This window comes from Argiope bruennichi, chromosome 2 (genome assembly GCF_947563725.1).
Source record: "Argiope bruennichi chromosome 2, qqArgBrue1.1, whole genome shotgun sequence".
NCBI classification, from domain to species: Eukaryota; Metazoa; Arthropoda; class Arachnida; order Araneae; family Araneidae; genus Argiope; species Argiope bruennichi.
Window position 1 is genome coordinate 115,997,866 of NC_079152.1, and position 19,814 is coordinate 116,017,679.

Here is a 19,814-nt window from a genome sequence, read left to right on the forward strand (position 1 = left end):
TATCAGAAATTTCAACAAATGTGAATAAAGTAAATTAGAAATGCACTCACGATTTTGTTTGATTGTTTTTGATGGCAAATCGCTTACCGATTTCTTTTTCTTCGAAGAGTTTTTCTAACAAATTTCTGGAACAGCTCTATTTAATAAATGGACACACACTAAATGAATTCTTCAAAATGATCGGAGCATATCACCGACTTCGAAGGCTTGAAACAATCTATATCAAAGCTATCAACCTAAGTCAGGATTGTTGAAAGGAAAATAAGAAAACATTTTATCATGGCAGTCACTCTTGTGTTTCGCATTAAAGCATGCATCCATCAGCACACCAATATTTCCTCAGTTAACACATAATAAGAGGAAAGAAAATGATTCAAAAATTAGAACTTCAAATGTAAACAAAAAATCCGCTTCATACTCGGCGGAGAACGTTAATGGCAGACTGCTCGACGAAAGCGGTGCGGATGAAACTTAAATGCCATGCGCAAGAGGTACATGACATGTGACTTTTACGTCACATGAATTGACCCCATACAGGAAAGAACGATTCCCGATAAATCCCATTTGCGGCTTTGACTTTTCTCCACAAAATCTTACTGGAGGTGCAGGATGTAATAGAAGAAACAAAGGACTTCCAAGATTCCCTTTGACTAAGGCGACGAATATGTCGAGCATAGGCTTTGGCACATTTAAAAGCAAGAAGATTTTCTGTCGTTGGGTATCTCCTGAAAATATTCCAACACCTTTTCTGTTTCTTATAACTGTCGCGACATGCGTCATTCCACCACGGTCTACGAAATCGTCTTAGACGTGGTGAACTTTTGGGAATACTTCTATTAGCGGCGTTCATTATGACATCAGTGACATGTTGTAAAGCTTCCGAAATGTCTACACCTCTTACCATATCCTCTGTGATAACTGCCAGTTGTGTGAAAGCATCCCAATCTGCCCTATGGAATAGGAAATGTGGACTGCGAAGATCCGTATTTCATCTATCAATATTAGAGATAATAATTGGGAAGTGATCACTATTATATAAATCATCACATACTTGAAAGTTTATCATTGGAAGAAGTTCAGGTGAACACATGGCTAGATCAAGACTATGGAAGCTGCGTGTAGGCTCATGGAAATATTTTTTTTCCTCATTGTTGAGCAGGCAGAGACAGTTGTTAGAAATAAATTGTCCAATCTGCCGCCCACGAGAGTTTGTACAATCAGAACCCCACAACGTACTGTGCCCATTGAAGTCGCCAAATAAAATGAAAGGGGACGGAAGTTGGTCCACTAAATCATCAAGTTCATGTTGACGAATAACATCATGAGGTGGTAAGTAAATAGAGCAGACTGTGACCAAAGTTAGTTCGTGAACTTGCACAGCCACAGCCTGCAGGGATGTATCCAATTTGAGAGATGTGCTCGGATATAGATTTGAAGTAAAGATACAGACACCACCAGAGGTTCGGGTTCCTGTGTCTGCATCTTTCCGAACACAGTTATAGCCTCGTATTTTGATAGGGATGTTGGGTGTCAAGAAAGTTTCTTGTACCCCAAGGCAGATTGGATGAAATTTGTTTAAAATGGACTTGATGTCAGAAAGTTTGGATCTAATGCCGCGACAATTCCAAGAGAGGAAAGTACCCATTAAGAAAATCTTTTTGCAAGGGAGGTTCTGGGAACAATGTTCGGAGGTTGCGAAGCATCGCAACTCATTTCAAATTCATCCTCCTCCTCAGACGGATGGAGTGAGATGGTTGCCGGACTTTTCGGGGAGCCACTAAAAATGGATGTTAAGTCTTTATGAGCAACACCTTTGTTTGCAAGTCCTAGGGCTACAGAACTGCGTAAAGTAGTTTTTTTAAGTTTATGAGAAATGTCTTTTGCAACCAAGCCACGCTTGGAGTTTTAACTTCAAAGATTTATTTGTTTTTGGTTTGGGTTTATGTGCAACAGCGTTACTACTTTCAGGAGTACTGGTCAAAGATGCCTCAGTGTCGGATTCGGAAATTTTTTCCTGAGTTTTCTCTTTATTGACTGTTTTTTTACAGTTTGGGCAACTACAATTTCCACAGAAAGACTTTTGCACAACGGATGCATAGCTCACACCAGGTTTGGGTGTTGATGCTAAAATTTTCCGTCTTGCTTCGGGATAGGATATGTCCTCTTTAATTTTTATGCTTGTAATTTGCTTTTCAAGCTGCCAGCGTTCACACGATTTGGAATATGAGGCATGGCAACCACTGCAATTTACGCACTTTTCTTGCGCCGTGCACTGCTGGCTGTCGTGACCTTTCTCAGCACAGCGTGCGCAAGTGAGTGTTCCTCGACAATTAATTTTGGAATGCCCAAAACGCTGACACTGAAAACATCGCAAAGGATTTGGTATGTATTGCCGAACTGGCAATCTTATGTACCCCGCATATATGCATTCAGGTAATTTCGTAGAATGAAAAGTTAAAATATAGTGCTTTGTTGGTAAAATTTGCCCTTCTCTCCGAATGGTAATTTGGCGTACATGCGTTACACCTTGAGGTTTCAGTTCGTGTGTTATTTCCTCAATAGGAACATTAAACAGTTCCCCGCAGGTAATAACACCTTTTGAATAATTTAATGAGTTATGAGGAGTGACCGCAATAGGGAACGTAGCCAAAGCCTTCAATTTAATGATTTGTTGGGCTTGCTTTTTCGTGCAAACTTAAACCAACAAATCACCTGAACGCATCTTTCTAATAGAGGACACTTCGCCTACAGTTGCTGCGATGGCTTTCTGTACCAGAAATGGGGAGACAGAATTAAAGGTTTCATTTTTTTCAGATATACGCTTCATGATAAAATACGTGTCAAATTGATTCATGTTTGTAGTAAATTTAGGAACATTTTTACGCCCACTGAAGGGACCGCGTTTGGAGGAGCCCATACGATATGATATAAGATTCGGGCCCGACGGCACCGCCCACCACGGAGCCTAACAAGGGAAGGCAGCCACCGGTTCTGGCCATTCCCAGCCTCGGCGCTTACCTTGGTGCTAGCCGGAACCTATACGCTCGGAGTTACCCCCGGGGACAGTGACCACCCTTAACGCCAAGCCCAAGGAGTAACTCCTTCACTTGATCCCTAGCAGATTAGCCACTCAGGTGACTAACTACCAGCCGATTGATGCACAGGGGACCACAGTATACCACCCGTCTTTCAAATGGGTCGCCAAATGGGTCGCCACGCACGGCCAACACATGGGACATTGGCTGTCCATGAGAAGCAAGAAGCAAACAGAGCAGCGACAGCTTCTCATGGAGAGCTCCCTCGCTTGCCGTCGAGGGAAGGAAATACATAGCAGACAGCAGAAGGCGGAGAGGAGAGCGAACTGAAAGGGAGTAAAGATCCCTGGGTACCTCGGGATTGGGACACCCGTACCCACCTAAAGAAAGTGAGCCCCTGAGGGGGTAAAGCTAGAGGATTCCTTCGACTAATTCAAAGTTTCCCAGCCTGCTTGCTTCGGTACTTTGTTGGTCCTTTATGATTCTTGACAATTCTGGATATTTCATCTGTTCTTCTGAGAGATTAGTGAATAAAGTGGCACTTATGGAGTCCCCAGACCATGAAGCATCGACTTTTAATGGGTTTCTGGACAGACTATCAGCATCTTTGTCTTTCGTTCCATTTTTGTACACCACTGATACTTCGTATTCTTGGAGTCGCATCGCCCATCTAGCGAGTTTTCCAGAGGGATCCTTCAGTCCTGTCAGCCAACACAGGGAATGATGGTCAGTGACGATCTTGAAAGCCTTTCCAAATATATATGGCCGAAACTTAGTTATAGCCCATGTGGCCACAAGGCATCCTCTTTCATTTGTGGAATAGTTTCTCTCAGCCTTCGTCAGAGTACGCGAAGCATAAGCTATTACTTTTTCCTTCCCATCTTATATTTGAACTAATATTGCGCCGATTTCGTATCCACTCGTGTCAGTGTGAAGTTCCGTTGGTGCATTTTCGCCATAAAGGCCTAAGACAGGATCGGAGGTAACATCTTTCTTTAAGTTATTAAAAGTTCCAATTGTTCAGATCCCCAACAGAACTTTGTGTCCTCCTTCAGTAACAACTGTAGAGGTTCGGCTTTATGGCAAAAGTCCTTTCTAAATCGGCGATAGTAAGAGCAAAGTCCCAGAAAGTTTCTGATGCCATGGATATTCCTAGGCACGGGAAAGTCACTCACGGCCTTTACCTTTTCTAGGTCCGGTCGTACGCCATCACTGGATACTAGGTGTCCCAAGATCTTTATCTCTTTTGCTCCAAAGCGACATTTTTTTGGATTAAGGATAAGACCTGCGTTCTTTATACACTGAAGGGCGGTAATCAACCTCTGAAGATGTTCATCGAATGTTTCTGAGAACACCACAATGTCGTCTAAATAGCAAAGGCACATTGTCCATTTTAAATATCGCAGAAGATTATCCATCATCCTTTGAAAAGTTGCAGGAGCGTTGCATAAGCCAAATGGCATCAATTTAAACTCGTATAATCCCTCAGGTGTTATAAAAGCTTTTTTCTCACGATCGGCTTCATCAAATTCTATTTGCCAGTAACCGGAGTAGACATTCATAGACGAAAAATATTTTGCCCCCTTCAGGCAATCCAAGGTGTCGTCAATACGGAGCAATGGATACAAGTCTTTCTTGGTAATTTTGTTGAGTCGGCGAAAATCAACACAAAAACGCCAACTTCCATCTTTCTTCCTGACCAAGACGACTGGAGATGACCATGGACTTTCTGATGGTTGAATGATGTCTCTAACATTTTGGTTACCTCCTCACTGATAATGCGGCTTTCGGATGGGGACACTCTGTAAGCTCTCTGACCGATAGGTAAGTGGTCGCCTGTGTTTATTCGGTGTTTAACATTGAGTTGACTTCCGTTCTTGAACGCCCTTTCTTGGTCGAAAATTTCTGAAAGCCTCTGGATTAGATGAAACATTCTTTCTTTTTGGTCGATCCTCAAATCCGGAGCTATCATCATGGTATAGTCGATAACACCCAACTTTGCCTTTGAAGTGGTCCTGGAATAAAGCGATCCTTCATCTATGGTGTTTACGCAGTTTTTGCGTAAGGGTTCGGCATATCCGATGCACATACCTTTAGGGATGATCTGAGGTTTCCCTTGTCCGTTGGCAACCCATACTTCGGCTTTACCATTAAGGAGCGTTACTATAGTAGACGGAATAACAACTTCCTTGTTCAAGAGGAGCATCCTATTTCCTTCTACTATTACGTCGATAGCTCGAAGGTTCTTACGGCCTAAGATGATGATATTTCTGATAGAACGAGCAGGTACTGTATAATCTTCCAAAGTGAATAAACGGCTGGAGTCTGGTGTTTTGAAACCAAAGCTCCGAACGGCCACAATCTGTAACAGCTTGAGAAGCGCCCAAAAAGTCCCAACCAAGGATGATATTGTGACTGCTTGCGGCAAAACAATAAATTCAAAAGCTTGAGGTCAGCAATTGATTTCTAGACGAAGCGTACATTTTCCCACTGGTCTCAAGTAATTTCTATCGGCTACTTTTAAAAGAACATTGTTAGTTGTTGGAAACATAACTTTCTTCAGTAGGCGACGATACTTCTCCGAGATAACAGAAAATGAGGCCCCAGAGTCCACAAGGGCAGGTACTGGTTCATTGTCGACGATTACTTCAATATTGTTTCCGGACATCTTTGCGGCAATCGGAGGATTTTTGTCACTAGTGGCTTCACCCCCAAGGAAGGTCGCACCGCTTAGTTTTCTTCATTTCACCGGTTAGGAGATTGACTGGATCTTCTATATGGCGCCGGAGATCTATAGCGGCGTGTCGGCGATCGTTCTCGTGATGGGCTGGGCGACAAACTTCAGACTGCTGGTCGGCTGTACTCATCGGCATAGTGTCCCTCATTCGACGACGGCCGGCCGAAATCTCTCCTATTAGCCCGATATGCCTCAAAAATAGCTTTGCGATCTCGGCAATATGGAACTACATGGCCAGGGCGGCCACAATGGAAACAGACTGGTCTTCTATCAGGAGTCCTTCAGACATCTGTCTTCCTCTGTGCTTGCTGTGCTACGGGTGTAGGTCGTCTGGCAACGTCAGCATAGGAAGGTTGGAGTCTCGGTTTGACCTTTGTCCACTCTGGTGTTGTCTATGACAAAGGATCCAAAGCATTTTCCACTTCCTCTCGAACAATGGCTTCAATGCCTTTGTCTTGGAGTTAGGGACTACTGGTGATATGAGGCGGTGGACCTCCTCACGCACTATTTGACATACTAGTGTTACCAGATCCAGTTGTTGGTCAATTGCAGCCATTGGTACTACATTTGGGAGCTTTTCAAATTTCCTACCGAGGATCCTCTTTTGCTGCATCTCTTCTATTTTTCTATACCATTTAATAAAGTCCTCTGTAGTGGTTATTTCTTTCGTCAGTAGTGGCTGGTAAACATTTCGGCGACTTCTTTCATCAGATGAGACACTTTCACTTCTTCTCACATATCTGGTTTGACTTGATGGCATAATCCCAACACGCTTTGGATGTATGACTGCGTGCTTTCGCCAGATTTTTGAGCTCTATAATTTAGCTCCTCTTCTGCCTTCTTTACATAGTGCCGTGTTTCTCCAAATGCCTTTATTTACATTGATTTGAAAACAACCCAGGAAGTCAATTTATCTTCATTATTTCCGTACCATTGATTCGCTGTGCCGTCCAGGAAGAACACATTTGCGATACACGTCATGTCATCCCATCTGTTGAGTTTTGATACTCTGTCATATTCTTTAAGCCATTTGTTTGGATCCTGCCCCACTTCTCCTTTAAATACAGACGGATTCCTGTATTGTAGCTGTGCTGATGTCAGGATGACCCGTTTAGTTTCCTGTTCTACAGGCATTTTCCTTGTCTTTCTGGGAGGTGGATCATAAAGTCAAAATTCTGGTTCAAGGCCTTTAAGGCGATCGCTTCGTCGTAAATCCGTTTCCACGCTGACTGGAATCGTACCCGACACCTCCACCAAAGAATGTCACGTAGATACTTTAGTGTGGAACGCAATGACAGACAAAAGAAGCAAAGCTAAACTAAACTAATTTATTAACACAACTCTGAACTGAGAACACAGTGACTGACAAATCTTCTGCATTTATATTAGCAGGGAAAGTTCCAGAATACTTTTCTGGAGACAGTAAGAAAAGTCCAGAACACTTGTCTGGTAAACTAAAGAAATGTCCAGAATCTTCTGGAACATGAAATAAAGGGAAACATAAAATCAAGGAATTAAATATTTAGACGAACTGTGAATCGCATTGTCTCTAGCGGGATTCGAACGTACAATCTCTTAATTATGAGATAGGAACTTGGACCATTCGGTCATGGAGAGTCGACTGCCTCTTTTCAATGAGGCATTATAAACATCGCCTCTGCTTCCATCGAGCTTCCATTTTAAGTTTGTTCTCCAATATAATTTTAACCGCTAACTTGTTTGTAACCTAACTTGTAATCGCCGATTCTGAATATAAATATTGGCATTTCTTTCCCTATTAGCAGAAAATGCTCAACAATATTCTTAAGATATTTTCATGAATTCACGACTTAAAAATCGAACAAATAACATCTTATTGAACAATATTTTGTGCCAGTGAGGCCGTAGCATAAAATGCTTAACAATACTGTTAAAATATTGTAATGAAAGCTTATAAGCCAGTTAACAACTACGCTACACTAGCATATGTTTTTGTATCCTGGTTATGTTACTGGACTGCGAAGCACAAGGTCCCAGGTTCTATCCTCGCTCATCTCAATCCGCTACATAGGTGACCTCGGACGATGAACCTTCAACTTTCGTACAGCTGTTGTGGCGCCATCTGCCCGCAACCAAAGTCGTCAGACTCACTTGACACAACAACCCAAAGTCGTCAGACTCACTTGACACAACAACCCAAAGTCGTCAGACTCACTTGACACAACAACCCAAAGTCGTCAGATTCATTTGACGCAGTAACACAAAGTCATCAGATTCACTTGACGCAGGAACTCAAAAAGGCCGCAGCAACCCAAAGTCGTGAGACTCACTTGACGCAACAGCAACCACACACGCTTGCCATAATGCTTGGCGCTACTCAAATGGGACAGGCGCATTAGCCATGATACATCACTACTCATTAGCCATATCGTTCGTCTCACCTCCGAGTCACTGGAGGGCGAGTCTGTAGTGAAAGCTTATAAGCCAATTAACAACTACACTACACGAGCATATGGTTTTGTATCCTGGTTATGTTACTGGACTGTGAACCACAAGGTCCCTGGTTCTATCCTCACTCATCTCAATCCCTTAAAATATCTTCACGATAGAGTACGGCTTTCAAAATTCAATTCAACAACATCATAATGATATTGTACAATATTTTGTGCTGAAAGAGTGGCGCGTAACTTTTTTTTTTTTAAATATCTTTCATGAATGATATTCATTGTTTCTTTTAAACAGATATGATATTAAATTTTAGTATTTCTCTATTTCTATAGTTTGTTGGTCATTTATAAAAACGTTATATGTGAAATACTCAGAGATATTATAAACGAATGTGTTTGTTAGATCAAACAAATATCCTGACTAGCTTGGTCTATTTCTTGTCAAACAGATGTATGATGATCTTGGCAACTATAACGTAAATCTTTGAATTTCATTTGTCTATATGCTAATGTTTGATTTAAGAAAAGGCATTGTTTCCAAAGACCAAGCACACATTCATCATGGTAATCTAATTTTATTGAAGATTTTTCCGGATTTTAGTGGTTATATCTTTCCCCAATATTTCTAGCTAGACAGATAAGTCTATTATCTGTTTGATCTTATGATATTTCTCATTCAAGTTATTTATCTTTGATAAGAATTATCGATTACATTTGGGCTTTAGAGCTGGTTCTTTTTTAGATGCGAAGAAACTTTGAACTTTATATCGGATGAGAATTTGATAAAAGATATGAAATACAAAAAGACAATGCATAGCTGTTTAATTTATATCGACAGTTCTTGTAGTTTTGAACTTTTTTATTTGAAAAAATTAATGACTCTAATCTTGCTTTAGGCGAAGAAGTACGGAGAAGAATTTTTACTGACTTGCTTAGCAAGTCACGTGACTGACAACTTGTCATTTACTTCTTTTTTCCTTCTTGTTTTTGTTTATCTCCAGCTTTTCGGTTTTCCTCCTTCGAGCGTTAGAACGGAGGAAGGAAGGTAGACGGTTGTGTTTTTCCGGCTCTCCTTTCTGTATTAATTTTTGGTGCGTGGAAGGAAGGCAGCTAGAAGTAAAGGCTGTGCATGTTCGTGTGTTTGTTTTTGCCATTAGTTTGTTCACAGTTTTTGCTTTTTGTTTTCTCTTAAAATATTGTTATGGCGTTTCTGTTGGGGGTGTTTCCCTAGTTTGTTTTTGAGTTGACTTCAGCTGAAGTTTTCTCTTTATTTTTGGGGTGCCAAGGTGGCTGGCACTGGATTCTTTAAAATCAAGGTAGGATTTTTCTAGTTTTTCCTTTTAATTGTTTTCGGTTTCTGCTAGTTTGATTCTGGCTGCATCGTATTAGATTCTTCGTCAGTAATGACGAAGAGGAAACCAGAAGACTTTGAGTCAGAGGGGAAATATAAGGATAGGAAAATAAATTATATCCTTACAAATGAGTTCTCGGAGAGAGACAAAGCCAACATTGCAATTCAAAGGGGTTGCCCCAAAATAAAATTGTGCATTGATAGTAACAATGGCCCGTCGCCATGGATTAAACCCAAATCAATCAATGACACGTTCGGACCACTGACCCACAAAGAAGACACCTTTTCCCTAAACAAATACAAAAAATTGGTTCTAGTTACTCGGCACTTTAGCTCAGTGGAGAAAGTAACTGATTTTGTAAAGAGTGTTCCGGAAGCAAGGATTCGTATCATTGATACGAATATTGTAACAAAATACATCATCCGTGATGTTGACACGGATTACAGCATAGTGGAAATTAATGAAGAACTCGCTTCACAGGATATTATCGCAACAAAAATAGTTAGATTTAAAAAGAAGGGGACGGCAGAACCTATCCCAATTGTTCTTATTGAAGAAATTGGGAAAACAAATCGATCTGAAATAAAGATCGGCAGACTTATCTTCAAAGTGTCCAAATTTATTGAAAACCCTAAGGTTTGTTATAAATGCTTAAGATTCGGTCATACACAACTCCGGTGTCAACAAGATAAGAGGTGTAAAAATTGTGGGGGCTCACATGCCGAGGACTGTAAGTTACCCACTAAATGTTTTAGATGCGAAGAGAATCACGATGCGCTCGACAAAAAATGTAGTTTTTACAATCTAGAAAAAGAGATTATAAACCTGGTCAGAGAAAAAGACATATCATTTCAGGAAGCAAGGAGGATAGCGAAATCGCAATCTTTTGCACAAAAGGTTAAGGGCGATCTGCCGGTCCAGTGTACCGAAATCCCCCAAAAACAAATAACGGACCTCTACTCGGCGTTACAGAACTTAACTAAACTAATTTCTGCTCTACTACCCCAAGGGAATGAACTCGTAAAACTCCAAGAAGTCAACAGACAGTGCATTGCACGTATTGGGGAAACTCAGGGAAATTTAGAGAAACAAGTTGAAGAGAATTTTACTCTCCGGAAACAAATCGAGACTCAAAGGGCAACGATTGACTCGCTACAATCTAAAATTGCCCTTCTGGAATCCAATCTGGAATATAGTCACGTTCTGAGCCCAGGCGTTGTGCACGATCAACGGTCCCTCGCTGAAATAAATCATTTCAGTGTTGCGGAGGATTTCTCGGGTATCGGATAATTAAGGGGAAAAATTGAAAGTTTTTACTTTTTATTATAATCTTTATTAATTTTTTTCTTATTTATTTTTTTCCATGAGGTTTATTCAGTGGAATGTTAGGGGGATCAAAAATAAGATCCCTTGGCTGCAGGCCCCCCCTTTTTCGGCGGCCCAGTGTTTAATTTTGCAGGAAACATGGCTCAATGAGTCTGCATCCTTTTCTCTTAAAAACAAAAAAATCTTTCGAGCTGAAAGACAAAATTCTACTAGAGGTGGATTGTTAATTGCAGTAGAACAGAATATCCCTGCCCAGATTTTGTCACACTCACTTCCTCCGTCAACAGTGGAGGTCTTAGCGGTTAAAATATGGATTGGACCAAATTCAGAATTCCCACTAACGGTTATCAATATTTACTCTCCTGGAGGTAAATTTGATGACAACTGGTTGGAATCCTTGTACTCGCAAATCTCTTCTCCTTTCGTTTTACTGGGGGATTTTAATATACACCATCCAGCACTTGGGAGCGATCATTTATCTTCCGATGCAAACCGGGTCCTGGATTGGATTAGCACAAAACATATGTGCTTGCTTAACACGAAACAATATACCAGATACCAGGGGACTCAAGCCCCTTCGTTATTAGATTTGTCCATCTGCTCCGCAGATATAATTAATAAGATTAATATTGAGATCTCGCATGATATGTATGACAGCGATCACTGTCCCATTTTTATTTCCTTTTGCAATTTAGATGCAAAGTCTATCTATACTCGAAAATACATCAATTGGGGCCAATTCTCAAAGAAGGTCAATGCTCTTCTTCAAGGTAATGGGGATGTCTCTTCCCTTGATAGACTTACCAATATCTTCCAGGTAAGCGCAAACTCATCATCGTACTCGTTTTCTAAATCAACACACTCGCACTGTCCTTGGTGGGACGCTAGATGTAACTACCTTAAGGCCCTCAAAAGGAAATTGTTAAGAAAGGCGAAATCATATCCCTCCATCTTAAACTGGACGGCATATAAAGAAATGGCGGCAGCTCTCAGAAAATATGTTAAGTGTAAAAAACGCAGCTTTTGGGAGAAAACTTGTCAGGAGGTAGCTTCTTCCCATCAGGCTTTTAGCATCGTTAAAGCCCTACTAAACAAAGATGAGTCTCCCTGTGAATCCAATCTTGTTCTCTCTTCGGGTACTACTCTGATAGCGCCGACTGCTCAAGCAAATGCAATTGCAGCTAACTTAATTAAGAGAGCACCAAATGTGCGTATTCCTTTAGATTTCTCAGTAGATGATCCAGAAAATTTTGATGAAATGAGGTTGAACCGTCCGTTTTCCTATAGAGAATTCCAAAACGCATTAAAAAGAACGAAAAACAAATCCCCTGGCATGGACAAGATAAATAAGAAAATGTTGTCTTGTCTTTCCGATGAAAATAAATTTAAAATTCTCGATTTATTCAATAACTTATGGGCGAACACGATTGTTCCAGAAAGCTGGAGAATAGCAAAGATTATTCCTATTTTAAAACCCAAGAAAAATGCAGCAGAGATCACATCCTACAGACCCATCGCGTTAACATCAGTATTGGGAAAGATTTTTGAACGGATTATTCTGGACAGGCTTTTGCGGTATTATTTGGAAAAAAGATTTTTCTCTCCTTTTCATGCTGGTTTCCTCCCGTACAAAGGCTGTGACAGTCTCTCTGCAGCCCTACTCAATAAAATTTTAACAGCCAGAGCTAATAAGAAACTTGTGTATGGTATGTCTTTTGATCTAAAGTCTGCGTATGACAACGTATGGCATGACGGCTTGATGCTAAAAATTTTACAATCGGGGATTAAGGGTAATATTGCCCTGTGGATCTCACAATTCTTACATGAAAGGAAAGCATTTGTTTCATGGAGAGGAGTGTCTTCCTCACTTTTTAAGCACGAAAGGGGCGTTCCGCAAGGAAGTGTTCTTTCTCCGTTGCTCTTCACAATTTTTATGAATGACATATATAGCATTTTACCCAATGATGTTTTTTGCTTTATATATGCAGATGACGTTTTTATTTTAGTTGAAGAAAACAATATCGAAGCGATCAAAAATAAGATGCGGTTCTGTGTTACTAAACTGGAAAGCTGGTGCGACGAATGGCATATGGATATTGCTCCCCAGAAAAGTAATATTATAAACCTCTCATCTCGTAAATCGCCAGTGGGGTTTGGAGTCCTTTTTCACGGCTGTAGTATCCCTTGGTCTTATAACGTTCGCTATCTAGGCATTCAGTTTGCTTCAACCTTGTCTTTCCATTCACATATCGACCAGATCAGAACTAAAGCCTTTAAAAAGTTAAATGTGATCAAAAGTTTGGCTGCTCCCAGATGGGGTGCAAACGCATCTAATTTGATAAAGATTTGCAATGCGTGCATTACACAATCCATGGAATTTGGAGCACATACGGTTGGCATGACAAATAAAGCTGGTTTTGCAGCTTTACAAACGATACAAAACAACATCCTTCGTTTTGCTCTTGGACTCCCACGGTGGACACCTATCCCAATTTTATTTAAAATATCAAATGAAATAAATATGAGACTTAGGTTTGAAAAGAAAAACGTGTTATTCTTTGTTAATCAGTTTTCAGCCCGCGAATACACTGAAGTTTCGAGATCAATTTCCGAGGTGAAGTCTGTAATCTCTAACCGCATTTTCCAAAGACTTCCCTGCGCAGGCACTTTAGAAGAATATTGCCATCAAAAAAACCTGTCCCTGGACCAAATAATCCCGATTATGGTCCCGGTTAGTTGGGATGATTGTGAGCATTTTACCATTAAAACCCATGACTTCGGCTTCCAACAAAAGAGCTTGGATTCGACTACAATTAAACGTTTGTTCACCGAGTTCAAATCACAGCTACCCCCAAATCAAATTATACTGGCCACAGACGCATCCAAGAATGAGAATTCTACTGCGGTGGCGGCTATAAACTGCTCCTCGAAGGAAGTCATTAAGGGAACGGTTCACAACATTAACTCTGTGTTTTCAGGGGAGGGTTTTGCCATAGCTCTGGCTGTAATGAACTTTGTCAAAGAACATAAAGATTATATTTTATTGACTGACAGTTTATCTAATTTGACAGCCCTGAGATGCCTAAATTTCCATTCTCCCAAAAGTGCCCTTTTTGTGGCCCGCGTTATATTTGATGCCTTAAAGACATGTTCCTCGTTAGAACTGATATACACTCCTGCCCACGTGGGAATTGCAGAAAATGAACGGGCTGATGATTTAGCTAAGCAAGCTTTAACTTCTTCAAATATTTGTGACTGGATCTCGCCCGAAGACACTTGTTCAGTTTACACTAAAATCATACGACATAAACAAGATTTAGAATGGGAAAATTCTAAATACTATGAAAAATACAAATGGCTTGTTTCTTTCAATCTTAAAAAAATTAATTTATCTAGACGTAATGAGGTTTTAATATTACGATTAATATCTAGGACTCTTCCAGTAAATGCAGTTCTTCATAAATGTAGGCTCATTGAATCACCAAATTGTGCCCATTGCCAGATTCCAGAAACTTGTGAACATTTTGTTCTTTCTTGCAGTAGATACGAGTCAGCGAGAAATTCTCTCCGTGCTAAGTTGGGTTGTGTTCCACTCTCTTTTGACTGGATTTGTGATTTCTCCGTACAGGGTCGTGATAAAGTGAAGGCTATGTCGGCTTTCCTTGTGGCTTCTGACAGATTTTAAAAAAAATTTTGTGATATTCGAGTTTTGATTTTTGTGAACCCGGCACAAGCTAAGAATCCGTTCAGGAGCATACGCCGGAAAACAAACCTCATTCCTTCCTTCCTTCCTTCCTTCCTTCGAGCGTTAAATTCTCTTAGTGAGAAAGATTGAGAAGGAATTAAATATGGGTGTCCAAAGCGGACAGTTACGTTTTTCAGGCAGAGTTGCTGTTGTCACCGGTGCTGGTGGAGGTAAAGTTTCAAAATCCTAAATAAATAAATATTTTAAAAGTATTAGTTTTATTTTAAATGCTGACCTTTGCCTCCGGCTGTATCCCGCAGTTTTTTTAGCAGGAAGTGTATACCTCCTTACGTTTACATTGCTAAACTGAATGAAGTGGATAACTGATTTCACTGTCTTATATGTATTAAACTGAATATTTGGCACTGTAAATGTATAAAAACCAATGGATTCAAATTTTAGAGAATACTAACATCCCCTCGATTTTTTCATTTCTAATTAATGATTGTTGTAACTAAGATTGTAACTATTGATTTTGTAGTTTTTATGTATTCATTTTATAATCAAGTAGTCTGTTTATTTTTCATAAGTATTGTAAATCAGTTTCTAGTATTTCTTGCATTGTAAAACTGCTTAATTTCTGTTGTAGATATCATTAGTAAGTAGATTTATAACCTCAAAAGTGAAAATTTCACTTATGTAGCCATTTATTGAATAGTTTAGCTCTCAGATTATTTCTGTCTTGTTTTAAATTCAGTGACTTAATCTATTATAGTATTATGTTATAAATCTGCTGTTAGGTAAATCACATCAGCTAGTCAAAAAATGGTTGAAGCTTATATGCAGTATTATTCAACATCTGAAGTTTTCATGGAATAGAGAATTGGTATCATAAACTGGGAAAAAACATAAATTGTAGGAAATCATTTATTTTAATTATCATACAAGTCTTAATTCAAGTGCATAATAATAATAATAAACTTAATATTAAAAACGTAAACATAAAAGCAGGGCAATACTTTGTATGAAGGTATTGATTAAATATGTGATATATTCTTGTCAAAAGCTTCAAAAATCATTTTATTTGAAGTTTCTTTTTTGCAATGTCAAAAATATTTCTTGAATTGCTTCTTTGTTATAGAAGATAAAGTCTTGGAAAATGATAATAAATTGATTGTATGTAATGAAAAATTTATTTGAAGTGTTTACTTCATCCAAAAGAATACAAACAATGAAATTCTTTTGCTTTCACTTCTGAAATTAGTCGTGACTATTATGACAATTTTTGTATTTGAAAAGGATTCAGAATATGCTATTAAATTATTTTTATGGGTTTATTATTTAGAATATGCATTTTGCATGCTTGCTGAAGACATTTTTCACAAAATTTACATTGAGATTAAAAATTCTGATAGATTAGTAAACTTGACTGTAGAGTTACTGAATTTTAAATTGCATTATCAGTTTTTTTTATTTGACATGATTAGTTGTTTTTTTTAGTAGCTGACCAAGAAAAACTATTTGCAACAAACAGTCATAAAAAAAAATTATATATAATGAAAGTCTGTTAAAATCCTTTTGAATCTGTTAGCTATCAAATCTTAGTGGAATAAATCTCAGTTCCAAATATTCAAACTTCACATTTAATCTGACTTAGTTTCGTTATATATCAAATTGATCCATTTGTCTCTGATTATACTGATTACAATTTACTATTGTCATTTTTAAAATGCTTTGGGCATCCTATTCAGTAGTACACTAAAATTTTAAGTCATAAAACAAACCTCCATGAAACTGAACATTTCTCATTTTAAAATATAAATTTATTATTGTATAATATATATTACTTGTATTTAGAATCAAATTCTGCTCAAATATTTATTTCATAACATTTATTAATACATTAATATCATATTCAGGATTATTAAATTAGGTGTATTTATCATTATGTAGATTCTCTCGATGCATAAATGCACCTGGTCTGTTTCTTTAGATATAACAATATAAGTAGAAATGGACAGTTTTTACTCATATTATTAGTTTAAGCTTGATATAATATCTTTATTCATGCATGTACAATGAAATATGTTTAGAATTCCATCTGATTAAACAAGATTTTTGAAAAAACAAATTTCCTTGAATTAGAAAACAAATATCACATTATTACAGAAAGGCAGCATGTTTTTAAATACTAAGGAATATTGTTGTGTTTAGATGAATAAAGAGAAATTTTCTTTTAAAAAATAATTATTTGAATTATCTTTTTGACTTTTCTTTTATGCGAATGATTTTCCATATCCTTTTTTTCTGTTTGGAATATGATCTTTTTCAACAGCATTAGCTATAGGATGTGAGTGTTTAAGTAAATAAGTCATGATTGAATTTTTGAGATATGAAGAATTTTTTACTATTGATGCTTAGGGAAAGTGTGCAAATAATTGTGAATTATTTCTTTTGAATTTGAACTTGATGAAAGGAAACAGCCAAGTTTTTTCTGTTTAGAGAGTTAACTCTTAATTTCCTGCTTAGATAGTAAAAGATTTTAACTGGTCAATCCTGCATTTTTCCTCCATAAATTGTTTTTCTAGAATTTTGTATGCCTAATTGCTTGTAATTATAGTAATGAATATACTTCCTCATCTTTGGTATGCAATAAGGATATAGCATTGAATTGCTTAAAAACCTTGCTGCCTGCAAAATTAATAACTTCCTCTTCTGCAATGAAGAAGTAACCACTAATTTTGTTTTAATGCTAATGAAAAGCCTCGTTATTTTTTACTTAAAAAACATTCACTTTTTATTTAAAACAATTGAAATTGTACAACCATGTAGTGATTTCAAATTACAGAAACTTTATTTCCATGGAGAGGATAAGATATTATACAAGTGATACAGATATTGACATTTTAGCATTACTTAATATACATGGTTCTATTCAAAATTGGAGCAAGCATTTATTTCCTTGAAGAGTGCATTTGGAAATATAATTCCAATTCTTAAGTTTCATGAAATAAGATGGGAAACTTATTTTATTAAAAATATGTTGTTTACTACACTATAAAAAATATGTTGGTTTCTGTGAAGGTTGATAGTAAAATGTTAAGATATGAAATTTTTATATGGCCTTATAGTATAAAAATATCAATAAAATTCTTACATTCATATAAACACATGCAAAGTTTCATGTATCTATCTACAAAATTTGAAGAGATGTATTTATTTCTAAATTTAGAAAGCCTTTACACTAATTTGTGTTATTAAAAATTTCAAAATTATTCAGTATAAAAAAAAAATGTCTTACAAATATTTGTGTAATAGTCCATCAACCAATAATCAAGATTTAAAATAAATTTACTAATAATTCAACAGTTTGGATAAATTTACATTTGAAATTTTGATTTTATAAAGAAGGAAAAAGAAATTTAGGAAACTGAACATTTCCAATATCTTATAAAGATAAGATTTATTGTTTGCAGTTGTTTGCACAATCTTGTTTAAAAAAAAAAAATAGTGATGATGGATGTTTTGATATGTTGATGTAATAGCAATGCCAACTTAGTTGCAGAAAAATGCTCATGTCATTTTCCATATTCTTGGCATCATTCAAGGAAGTGTATTTATAGAACCATGTAATGATTGCAAATTACAAGAACTTTACTTCTCTAAGGAGGATAAGATATTATAAATGCGACACAGTTATTGACATTTTGGCTTATTTTTCAAAGTGCCGTCATGCTGCTGAACAAATAGTGAGTTCAGAACTCAACACTCCAAAAACAATAGTGCATGGAACATTTCAATGTAATAGCTGCTATCCATAAAGCAGTTGGGAGATGCCATGGACAGTTAAATCGTATTAACATCTGGAGTTTTGTAATTGCATGCTAGAGACAAAATCAAATCTTTTTTCCTGAGAAATATAATTTGGGAAGATATGTAATTTGTATGTAAATGTAATTTGGCTACTTTATAGATGGATACATCAGTTGTCAGAACAATCATTTTAGGAATAATGGAAATCCATTTTTTTATATGAAGGATTCATTAATCACACTTTTCTGTAAATTTGTGGTGTGGCATTTTTGTAATCTATTGGTTGTTAGCAGTTTGCATAGAAGACATTAAATGGCAACCAATATGTACAGTTAATTTTGAAAGCATTAATCCTAACTAATGGATGGATTAACTTTGGCAATTCTTTTATATGTGTTGTTGCTCTTTTTCACCACAGTTAACTATAATATAATGGTTGAAGGTAGAATTCTTTGACAAATGGAATTTGTATACAAGGGTCTGTTGAGTTTTCTTCTAGATCACTTTATAGAATGGCTATTGACTTTTATAAAGTTTAAATTAATTAGTGTATAATACAGCTATTGCTTACAGCTAATGTAAACTTTGCTGTGAAATTCAGTAAGTCTGTCTTACTTGCTGTCTTAAATAATGAAGTGCATAACACTTATACAAATATTCTTAGAAGCATGTAACTTTGTACTGGTGTCAAAAGTGCTAATTTTGAACAAGTTCTGTAAACACTCCATGTTATTTAACCATTTTTGAAATTTAACAAGATTAAAATAGTTTATTTACTTATTTCACCCTTTAAATAACTTATTATATGTGCAATTATCTTTTAAAAAGTAAAAACTCATTCAAACACCTGTCTGAAGTATGAAAAAATGATCAATAAATTTGTCTTTTAACATCTGAGTAGATTTAACAAATGTGGAACTTTGTGTGCTTATAAAGGATTGTAAAATAAATGTTTTTTTAATTAATACTTTTTTTTTTTACTTACAGGTGCTGTATAAAAATTAAGTTTTTTCATACAGCTGCCATTTTTTTTTAATTGAAACTTTTAAAAGTTTTTGTTTAATTGCAATATTTAAGAAAATAAATATTAGCCTCACTTTTTTGGAAGAACTTGAATGTTTAACTAAATGGTTCTGAGCCAAAAATTGGAATTTTTTTTTAGATTAATTCATTAAAGCTATAGAAGAAACTAAGTAATAAACATAATTAGTCCGTAAATTATGTAATATTTTTAGATTGACATGCATCCATTCTTCTGTAAGATTTGAAGTAAATTTTATATCATGCTTTCTATTTTGTTTTACTTGTTTTTTTCGTTTGAAAGATTCAGTAATTTTTTAGGAAATTATTCATATTTAATTCTACATAAAAAATCACAATTTATCTATAAATTTTAAGATTATATATATATTGATTTATGAAAATAGACGAATAAGATTA

At 36.9% G+C, this 19,814-nt stretch overlaps 1 protein-coding gene across 2 annotated transcripts in view; it reads left to right on the top strand.

Moving 5' to 3' along the window:
- Nucleotides 1-9,037: 9,037 nt before the first annotated feature.
- The window catches only part of LOC129955732 (peroxisomal multifunctional enzyme type 2-like), a 57,738-nt gene continuing 46,961 nt past the window's right edge, over nt 9,038-19,814 (top strand). Inside the window, exons 1-2 of one of the 2 annotated variants that reach the window (XM_056068247.1) lie at nt 9,038-9,213; nt 14,674-14,791. In XM_056068247.1, coding sequence (XP_055924222.1) covers nt 14,725-14,791 — 67 coding nt within the window. In that variant the 5' untranslated portion in view covers nt 9,038-9,213; nt 14,674-14,724. Of the gene's footprint in view, nt 9,214-14,602; nt 14,792-19,814 lie in introns of those variants that run through there. The other variant, XM_056068248.1, reaches the window with a different exon arrangement.